General features: G+C 44.6%; 1 protein-coding gene across 1 annotated transcript in view; it reads left to right on the top strand.

The window, feature by feature from the left end:
• Positions 1-2,583: 2,583 nt before the first annotated feature.
• The window catches only part of LOC118233442 (la-related protein 4B-like), a 30,185-nt gene continuing 21,462 nt past the window's right edge, over positions 2,584-11,306 (top strand). The window contains exons 1-3 of the mRNA XM_035429229.1: positions 2,584-3,080; positions 7,186-7,320; positions 10,948-11,098. Of these exons, the coding sequence (XP_035285120.1) occupies positions 7,240-7,320; positions 10,948-11,098 (232 nt within the window). The 5' untranslated portion in view covers positions 2,584-3,080; positions 7,186-7,239. The remainder of the gene's footprint in view (positions 3,081-7,185; positions 7,321-10,947; positions 11,099-11,306) is intronic.

The following is an 11,306-nucleotide window of genomic DNA, read 5'->3' as shown; positions in this document are numbered from 1 at the left end:
ACAAAAAAGCAAGAACAAAACTTTCATCTCTGTCCACACAACCAGTTCCAAAAATGACCATCTTGCTCCTGAAAATGACGAACGAGAGAATGGTAAGAGGATGGAGAGAGGGAATGGGGAGAGGATGGAGAGAGGGAATGGGGAGAGAAAGCCTTGTAATCTGTCTTGACAATTCAGAACTGCCTCAGAAGGACCAAATGAGGAGTCTGGCTCTAGTGGTGCAGAATATGTCATCACAAAGAAACATCTTATACCAGCAGTAGCAGGGAATCATTGAATGTATGTGTATCATTTTTAATATCACATTCATCAAACGATCTTAAAGATGTCTTGCAACCCCTTTGTCTCTTATTTTTTCCGGATTCTTCCACTCAGCGTCAGGCCTGGGTACTGCGCCTGTCTTTACCTGAATGGAATAGCCTGGAAATATATTACCAAGTAAAATATATTATCAAGATATTTAACACTTCACAATGTATGGGCAAATATACCGATTATTGCTATTCTCAGGTGATTTTTTTATGCACTGCTGTTAAAATATATTTATTGTTATGTTTTCCAAAAAAAAGTAATATTTTTTCATAAATGTATTGCAGTATGTTCAACTTTTGTAAGGGCATCACCTTGGTGGCACACGTCATGACATTTTCAGGAAGGATGTGCATTTCAAACAATTTGACATTTCAGCATGCAATGACTTCATGACACATTATTCAACCCAGGTAGTGCGGTTTTTTTTGCAGCCAGGTTCCAGTCAGTTGCAGGACAATCCCAACCATACACAGCCCTGAGTTCGTGTCTGTCCCTGCAATTCCTGGGGGCTGTGTCGAGTTTGAATTACCCTCTGGCAACTAATTTGTTGGATTTTCTTGGAAGTGCTATGCGGCACCTTGTGAGTGACAGCGGTTGAGTGACCGATTAACGACTTATCAAAATGAATCATTTCCCTAGATTTTATTGGTTGTGAAAATGCACATGCATAGATTTTTATTTATTTATTTTTTAATATTTTGCAGGCGTCTGCAAATCAGTGGTGGACACGCTGGGATTTTGGAAGGGGTTTTTAACAGCCTTTGAGGCTACCTCAGTATCACAGCGGTTAATGACGCAACAGTCAAATATCAGTGAAAACGTCTGCCTCGTAGTTTCTGGGGGAAGATGATAACTTCTGCACGCATGAAAAATGCATGTTTGCATAAAACGGCCATCATTGTGGGCAAACCATTTTCTTGCCAAGGTGATGCTTTGCGGAACAGAATTGCATTCATCATCTTAAATTGCACGTGTCAGCATGTCTTCTACTCCAGGTGTACTTAAAGGGAGGAAGGCTGGATCATTCAGTCCGGAGAATGCACCGTAGAGTCTTTTTTTGTTAAGTGAGAAACATTTACAAAGATGGCTGGTACGACTTCCCTACCATAATTCACAAGATGTCCACTTTGTAGTGTGAGTTACACATACAAAATCCACTCACTGTTTGTGCCTGTGTTGCACATTTGTTCTACAAACATATTCAATAATGATAGGGACCTAACAATGTAAATATTGTAAAGCCAGCAAGACCATAAATTTCATGCATCTCACAGCAGTTTTCTGGGAATATTTATTTTATTCTAAATGTAAGCTTGACTAAAATAAATCCCAAGTATATGGCACAGATAAATAATTGATAACATGTTCACACTGCTATGGGGTTTCTGTAGCCTACTTGCTTATTTATCCACTGACCACTACTCATATCTATTTATATCATCCGAATAAGAGAAAATAGCCTTCATTTGTAAGACGGATGCATCAGTGTATTGTAAAATCACTGGTCCTGGCGGCAATTACAGTAATAGCACCGCTCACAGTAGACTTTTGCAATGTCTTTGTTCACTCTAATTACCCATGCACAAAAAGGTCTTGCTCCTGTCTTGAATTGCATGTGATAAAATAATTACAAAATGTATCTGAACAACGATTAACTATAATTATATGATAATTACGCCATGATTATCATGATATACTATTATTTTTAAAAATATTAAATAAAGTTTAATTTTCTATTTAACGTCTTGTCAATGAATGGACTATGTCGGATGTGTCCTTTCAGTGCACTGAAAATTCAGGTTTGACTAGTTGCATGCAATATATTAGTCTCAAAGATAAATTAGATAATTTAAAAGGACAATATTTTAACGTTGTCAATAAACAAATACAACGAAAATACAAACTACAGTTCACCCAATCAGCTAATTGTTAGAGCATTTGTCAACCTGAATTCTGTGTTATCTGTTTGTTTGATTTGTTTGTCTTTCAGAACATGTTACGCTGGATTCGTATGTTGGTTGTGGGTAAAGTACAATGACTGTGCGGTTGTTTTTTTTAAATTCTGAAATAAATATTTAATATCGAGCTATGTTTGGTATAATGCAACGATTTAAAATAAAGTGAGACATGAGGGGGATACTCCGTCACTGCTCACGAAGAAACCCCAAGCGATTAGCATACTAGCTAACGTTAGTCACAACCAATCCACAATCGCGTTTCTAATCACGAGTGGAGCGTTCCGCCGTCGGCATCAACCAACAGAGAAGTCTGTTCACTGTGTTGGGGGGCGGGAGTTCCTGGAGCTAGAGTCTTCGGTGTGACTGCGAAAACAGTGTGATGGTCGCTACTCTCCGAATGGGAAAGGAAAACTAGCTAATTTTCCTGTCCTCCTCTGAAACTAGCCAGATTGCAAGACGAAAAGTGGAAGGCTCTGAAACTAAGAAGACTGAAAATAGAACGTTCTTCAATTTCACAACTCTTAACAACCCCCGACTGGCAGAATTCGAAGAATAACACGGCTGTTTTTGTTTTAACCCTGTGACGAAAAAGAACAAGTTGGCTAAAAACTTAATGTAATTACACAAGATAACATTTTAAATTGGTTTCGCTTTTAGCAAATTTAGAAGGTGCTCAGAGTTTACCACATAAGTTAGTTAGCTAGTCTAACCTTCGGAGTTATTTAATTTCAAGTTAAATCAAGTGAAAACAGTCTGGAAGCCAAGACAAGGCCCACAGTCATTGCAGCGCCGTGCATTGAGAGTCGACAGGTGAGTAAGCGCTCCTGCGCTAGCTGTATTTACGCAGTGTGTAGCTATACACGGGTGTGCCAGCTTGCAAGTTAGGAATTCAATGACAGTGAGCTGTTTTGTTAGTAGTGGACATCCGTCGTGCATTAATGAAATAGTTTGCGTGTAAAATCATCGGTTAAGAAATGGAGCCTGATAGCGCTAGCTAGCTTGCCTGCTGGCTAACTAACTGTTTGAAATGCAAACGTCAAAATAAATGAAGTTGTCTCCCGTTTTGGGTTCCCTGGCCTTCCAGGAGATTATCTTGTTAGCTAGCGTTAATGCAGTTCAGTAGTAGTTAGCTAGCTATCGTGGTGGGTAACACTTACGGTTAAATAAGTTATCTAAAACATTATAGAGGTGCGTAGTTAACAGGCTAGCATGTGTCTGTCTTTCTGCTAGCCTTCATCTTAAAGCGTGGCCTGGTCGGAATCGTTGCACTGCAACATTAGCTATCTGGCTAACTGGCTAACAGCCTATAATGGGAAAGGGGGCTGGGGGCTCAGCATCGCGGGGGTCGCCATTTTTCACATGATGTTGGTGTTGCTCCAGTTCATGTTAGCGAGGGTGTCGCGCAACGTTAGTGGCGTAACGCAACTTAGCCAACTTAATGTTTGTAGGCTGCTTGTGAATAAGCTTGATATAGGAAGTTAGCTCAACCCTTCGCCACTTTGCTTGGCTATCACTGTAAATGCTCGCTAGCTTGCTACTGCGCACGTACATTTCCATATAACTAGCTAGCACTACCTGGCGCTGGCTGCAGTTGTTTTGCTTCGTGAACTCTAGCCTGCTAGCTATGATGCCCAATGCACATCGCCCCGCGTTTGGTTACATTAACTTGGCGTTAATTTGACTACAATCTGCCTGGTCATGAGTTACCTTGTGTTAACTCTCTTGCTGACATGCTTGTGGTTGACAGATGTCATTTGTTGCAGTGCTAAGGTAAACTAATGTTAGCTAGGAAACGTAGGTGCGGAAAACACCTGGCTAAGAGAGTTAAGTTCGCTATCTTGAAATACTAACTAGTTATTACAGTAATATGGAATAGAATGGTTATCCATTGTAACCCACAGAAAGTTGCTAGACTGGTTATTTAGCTATCGGTAAGTGAACTTACGTGTCTCGCGAGCTGATGGTAGTTTACATGCCACTCGCTTCTAGTGAGTAGTTGAACTGAATGACGCATTCCTTACGTTAACCACTGGGAACTTCTGTGAAAATCTGTCAACGCAATTGTTGATAAGTCTAGGTAACTATGTGCTAGCTGACGATACCTAATAAAATGTAACCATCTCAGTGAATCGGAATGAGCGTACCTCCCAGCTAACGTTACTGCTGGGGATAATAACGCTGATTGTATGGGAATACACTGGGTGTATTATTGTAGTTATTTATTTGTGAAATTTACTGGTGGTGCACGCTAGCAGAGGTGGTTATTATAGTTTAAATATAACGTATAATTTACGTTATATTTTCTTGCTTTTTGGCCCAGAACGTCCACCAGAGAAAGCAAACCCAGTTACGGTCTGGTCTGCACTGCGTCTCCGGCGGTTGAAAACTTTGAACTGCAGACCACTTTGGCCTGTCCCTGGTCCTTATGTGAACTTGGGGCCCTGCAGTATTTTAAAATATGTTGTCCGAGACATGATATTTATTGTTTTTTTTCCTTTTTAAATGAATCACTGTTGTCACTATTTGTTTGGATTTATTTGCGCGCATTCACCGAAAACACTATTGACAAGGTAAAGAATGTGCATCTTTTAAGTACCAGTCCTGGGAATCTGGCTTGCCAAGACTTGATGGAGTGTATTCCATTTGCATGAGCAATCTAGTTTTTTGTTCTGTGTACGTACATGAAAATGCCTTTCATTTCTCTACAGAATTCAAATGCAATTCAGTTTTATTTGTATAGAACTTCTGGGTATATGGGTATATACCCAAAGCCATCCTAATTTTTGTTTTGTGGAAATTTGTTTGAGCACTTTCTCATTTAATTTTTTTTTACTGATTTATGCAAACTACCTTTTGTTATTTTCATCTGAACATAATCACCTTATTTTTTTTGGCCTGTACTAATTTTCTAAGTAATATTGCTGACAATCTTGACGATTCTCTAGCTATTTTATACCGGGGTGAGAAGTAGCTTGCAGGTCACCACATTGTTGTTAAAATATTTTCATGATTAATGAAATGCTTGATAATTAATTTATGTATTAATGACATTCCCAATATGCTCAAGCATATTGTGTAATTAATTAAATGTCATGTGTCATTTATTTCATGGTATTAACCTTGGCAGTCACGTTGCGCTTGTCAGAATGTCCTGTGTTAAAAACAGCTAGCCAGAAACCTTCCGTTTGTTGGAACGGCAGTGCGTTTGCGCTTTTTTTAATTACCTGCTGAGTGACACTCCTTCTCTTTCATTTGACAAGGCTGGACTGATGTGTTTTATACCAAGCATTCCTTCTCGTATTAGTACGCCGGTTTGTGTGTAAAGTGAAACTTAACCCTATCCTCTAGCAAGCCTCTACGTCACTCAGCTCTGGGAAAACTCCTCTCCTCTCCTCTGTCTCATTCACATATCACTGGTCCTCCGCAGCGAACTTTATGGCGACAATGACCGGAAATAAGTTGAGGAAAAGAAAGTAGGCCTATCCGCCGACATCACTGTGTTGCTGCAGAGTCCGTGAACGCACAGCTGTTCACTGACTGGGGAAGATACCGCGAAATAAGCGGAGTACACGCCCCTTTCCCGTTTCCGAGCAACAGAGGCTGACCAACAGCAATAAAACAACCTGGAAGGGCTTTATGGCTTTATTTCAATTGACAATTTTTGACCCTGTAATATTAGCTGATCAGAGTAAATATCCATGTCCTTAGTGAGCTATTAATGTTGGTTTCATCAGTAATGATTATATGCATATCATAAAACTTTTTAAAGAAAAAAGATATTGTTTTTCTTTCAAGGTACATATAGGTTACTGTGTAGCCAATATGAATTTCAAGAGTAACTTAAGTTCATAATTAGTAACTGTTGCTATTGGATGCATTATTCTGAGCGGCTGACATTTATGGTTGATGGTCTCTGGGCCCAGAGGAAGGCCTTGGGGACTAATCGGGTGCTTTATGAGGAATCACAAACGTTCTTAGATGACAGATTGGTTTGGAGATTCTGTAGCTGGTGGAAACGTGTCGCCCGGCTCACAGCTGATAGAGGTGTTTCGTTCGATGTCAGGGGTGATGCGTATTTGGGTCAGAGGTCACAAGCTTTCCAGTCATGCCGTTCTCGTTCTGCATTGTGTGCAAACACAAGGCCCCCATGTTGGAGACAGGCCTTTGATTGTTTGGGGATTAGGCCTACGGGACCAAAAAAAAGGGGGTCTTTCCAAAAGCGTTTTACGAGGGTCAGAAAAAGTGTGCGATGAGGATTATAATTAGTTTGCCTTTGAGTATTGGCACTGATTCGAAGGGGGGAAAGTAAGTTGGAATTACCAAGGATCAGTACGATTAATGTGGATTTAGTGAAATAAGTTACAGAAGCATTCAGACTAAATAATTTCACTTGACTTGCGCTGATACACATTTGTATTTATTTATAGGGTTACCGCATGAACTGCCGACCAAATCCATGACCTCCGGTCACCATCTTGGAGCATTTTCAGCCAGTACAACCGGAACACCAAACGTTAATATTTGTAAACGGATATAACCTGGCCCTGCGATAGATTGGCGGCCTGTCCAGGGTGTGTTCCTGCTTCTTGCCCAGTGCACGCTGGGATAGGCTCCAGCACCCCCCGCCACCCTGCTCAGGATAAGCGGGTATAGATAATGGATGGACCCTGCTCAGGATAAGCGGGTATAGATAATGGATGGACCCTGCTCAGGATAAGCGGGTATAGATAATGGATGGACCCTGCCCAGGATAAGCGGGTATAGGTAATGGATGGTCCCTGCCCAGGATAAGCGGGTATAGATAATGGATGGATGGATGTAACCTGTTATGTAACTAGCTGATCGCCCCCATGCCATTTCTTAAATGTCTATTTTAGTCTCTGTCGTAATCTTTATTGTTTTTATCTTTGTGCAGCCTACTCGGTGACGCAAGTGACTTCTCGTTGAGGAGCCTAGAAGTGGATGGCTCATGACTTCTGACCAGGATACAAAAGTTGTCGCTGAACCCCAGGTGCAGCAGGTACAGGAAGCTAAAGACAGCCCATCTCTGGTAGGTGCAATCTTCCCTTAACCCTCTTTTAAAAAAACAAAAAATAAATAAATATATCAGCCCACTGGAAGTGGAGCCACTCACGTCAGATTTAGCACCAAACACAGCCCAGCAGTCACATGACATGCCACAGCCTGGAACTGATAAAAAAGCTCATCTGTGATTAAGCGTGAACACGTGAGCAGCTCTGAATCATGACTGAAAGCTGCTCGGTGGATGGAGTGGCTGTTTTTTGTGTGTTATGATTTTATTCGGTTCTTTTTCTCTGAAGGTGGGGTTGTGTAAGATGCAGTAACGCCGCCTCTTGCTGGTCACAGGCAGCACTGTGGGTGCTGGGGTTGTGAAGATATGCAGACCTTAGTCAAATATGTGTTTAAAACAAACAAACGAGAAAAAAAAAAAATTTTAATCCTATAGTATCTGGGTTCCTCTGTCCATATCCTATGGGAATCCTTTATGACATAAAGGACTAAATTGACCCCAGATCAACACCCTCACTGCTCTAGGATGCTTTAGGAATACACAGCCTTATCAGATGCTTTATGAATATACATCTTGGTCGGATGCTTTATGAATACACAGCCTGGTCAGGTGCTTTATACTTTATGCACTGCCTGATTTTACAAGTGAATTTCAAATGACTTTTGATGTTGCTAATAATGTGGAAGTGTGTCGACCGGCACTTGGTTAACATTTGTCCTTAACTTTGACTAACAGAAAGCAAGCAGGTATTTATTTTTCTTTAAAAACACACTTTTTTGAAGTTGCTAATGTACGTGTGAAGAAAATTGTGCTTGTATTTTGTTTTCTTTCTCTCCGTTTGACCAAAATTGGGTTGATTTAAAGGTGCAGTAATTCTCAGTAGAGGACCGCAGTTCTGTAGTACCCAGATTTAATTTTCTCTGCGGACAGCCCACGCACGCGCCCTATATTTAGCTGTAAACAAAGCGTGTTTGTGGCTTCGCTGGTGTGGGATGCGACCAGATCCTGCATGAAAACACCGCCTGGCTGTACAAATTGCCGTCGGAGGACCGGAAATCCTTTGGGAAAAGTTGACGCTGCCCAGGCCAAAATTGCACGTTGTCCCAGACGAGGGAACAGTCACGGGCTTAAGTGGCGGAAATATTGACTGAAATCCGTCCAATCTCACAACGAACACTCTCACCAGACTATACTTTGAGTTGTGTACATATATAGACGTTGAGCAGAAGAGGGAAACTGGCTAATTGCAGTGTGTTGGAATGAATCACAGTGTTCTGCAGAACATATCATATGTTCATTACATTACATTTATTTAGCAGACGCTTTCATCCAAAGCGACGTACAAAAGTGCATATCATGGTCATTGGACAACTACAAAACACAGGTCCGATAAGGTACAGAAGCTATTCCCGCTTGCTTGTTTGCTGTCTGTCTTACCAGGTCATATCCAGACTCAAACCCCTCTACATAAAAGTAAAAGTAAAACAGGAGAAAAAAAACACTGGAGACACTGTCTCTTCCCTGTCCAGCGGTGTGGTTGTGTTTAGTCACATCAGTGTTGTGTCTTTTTTTTTTCTTGGATTTGCTGTACAGAACAGAGCGGAATGTTGTGTGTGCTGCTGCTGTTCCGTTATAATGTCCAAACACGGGGTCTGTGCTGCCCCAGGCTGGGGAGACGGATGCCCCCCGCGGGGTAAAGAGGGCAGAAAATGAGACCTGTGTGGAGGAGCTTACGCCAGAGGGGCCAAATGCCAGTCCAGGAGGGCCACAGTGTCTGTGGTTCCCTTCATTCAGCAGTCAGTCCAGGTTGGGGCTCTTTAGCCGAATCAGTGACTGGATATCCAGTGAAGATGTTTTTGGCTGTCTGTTTCAGCTGTGATTGGCTTGAAACAGACTTACCAGTGTTGGGGCGATGCGGAGATTATAGCCAATATGGTGCACTGGTAGGGCGAACAGTGTACATGTGTCAGAGAGGTGGCGCGGTGGATGCAGCTTTGCTTCTGTAAGTTAAACAGGCGGTTTGTGTGTTGGACTGAAACCAGAGATGGAGATCACAGTGAACAGCCTTCTTTCTCTCGCTCTCACTCGATCATAAGAAGGGAAGCTGAAGCCGGGTTGGTCACATTCTCGCCCCCCAAACCTGTAGTAAATTGTTAAATCTCCATGGGAAACAGCACAACCCCAGCTACGACCTTCTTGGGTGACTGTCTGGTGACAGCTGATCTGCAATCAGACCCGAGTTCCGGCCGAGGGGCAGGGTCACCCTGCGTAGCGGTGCCCATGAGATCAGCCCGCTACGTGTGCGGAGAACCCGTTACGTCTGCGGAGAACCCGTTGCGACAGGCGGAGAACCCGTTGCGCACAGGCGGAGAACCCGTTTTGCACAGGCGGAGAGCCCGTTTCGCACAGGCGGAGAACCCGTTTCGCACAGGCGAAGAACCCGTTTCGCACAGGCGGAGAACCCGTTTCGCACAGGCGGAGAACCCGTCGCGCACAGGCGGAGAACCCGTCGCGCACAGGCGGAGAACCCGTTGCGCACAGGCGGAGAACCTGTCGCGCACAGGTGGAGAACCCGTTTTGAACAGGCGGAGAACCCGTTTTGAACAGGCGGAGAACCTGTTGCGCACAGGCGGAGAACCCGTTGCGCACAGGTGGAGAACCTGTCGCGCACAGGTGGAGAACCCGTTTTGAACAGGCGGAGAACCCGTTTTGAACAGGCGGAGAACCCGTTTTGAACAGGCGGAGAACCCGTTGCGCACAGGTGGAGAACCCGTTGCGCACAGGCGGAGAACCCGTTGCGCACAGGCGGAGAACCCGTTGCGCACAGGCGGAGAACCTGTTGCGCACAGGCGGAGAACCCGTTGCGCACAGGCGGAGAACCCGTTGAGGCTGCTGTTTCAACATTTCCTCTGGCCGCGTGCCACGTCCTCGAGTCGCTGGATAACGTTTGTAGGTGCTGCGCAGATATTTAGCTGGGAAGTGACTGTTGATCATTAACTGGGGGGTGGGGGGTGAAAAGCACCGGCTGCCGTCTCCTGTGTCGGGGCCTGAAAGCGGTGCGATCCTGCGCCCGTCTGTCCCTCCACACCTGCGCGAAACGCTCTTTTATTTTAGGGAGACCCCCCCCCCACCCACCCAAATAACAGCCCCTGAGTTCTACTTCCACCTGTTTTGCCACCTGGTTTTCCTTTTTTAAACGCCTGTGTTACTGGAGAGATTCTGTGTGTGAGATGCGCACAGACCTGTAGCGCCGCAGCCCGTTAGCCTCTTCAGGAAGCTGCCGAAGCCGCGGGTCTGCTTGCGACACTGCGGCGTGTCGGGGAGGTTTACTGCGTTTGGGGGGGGGGGGGGGGTTGTGTGCTGCTGCGGAGTTCTCACACTCCGCGGCGGTTTGGCAGAAGTTGCCGGTCAGACAGGGCGTGTTATTGGTTAAGACGCCGCTTCTGAAACTCCCCGTCTGGCTGCCGTGTGTAAAATAACAACATGAAAATAGAGGCGTTTCGACACAAACACGGGGGGTCTGTGAGCCGAACCCTCTGAGCTCCTCACCAGGTGGGAGTGCTTCTTTAAAGCGAGGGTTGTGTGTGCTGTGAAGTGAAGTTACGTGTTATACGTGTTATGTGTGTATTTATGTTTTTGCTGTAGGAATCCAACAAGGTCTCTCATCTTAACCCGAATGCGAAAGTATGGGCCAATCACATGCTGAGCCTGGAAGCTGCAGGGACCGCTGACTCCGCCCCCACCCCCGACCAATGGAAGGAGGCCTCTGACATCACAGCCGACCCCGGCCCAGAAGGTGTGAGCCTTTCCCTCGGAACTGCCGAGGGGGTTGCCCTGGCTACCGCGCCGCACGCATTCATTTTGGTCTGTGGCAGGTATTCGTCAGGTCCCTGAGGTGGCAGTTATTTCTCAGAGATTTGGGGGCCCTGGGAACTCTGGGATCTGGCCCAGTTGTGGCCGGCAGTGCAGCGTGAGTGATCCGGTCCAATCTAGAGCCGTCCCGC

The sequence above is a fragment of the Anguilla anguilla genome, chromosome 8, assembly GCF_013347855.1.
Source record: "Anguilla anguilla isolate fAngAng1 chromosome 8, fAngAng1.pri, whole genome shotgun sequence".
NCBI lineage: Eukaryota > Metazoa > Chordata > Actinopteri > Anguilliformes > Anguillidae > Anguilla > Anguilla anguilla.
Note: the sequence above shows the minus strand (reverse complement) of the source record. Positions and strands in the feature narration are given on the sequence as shown.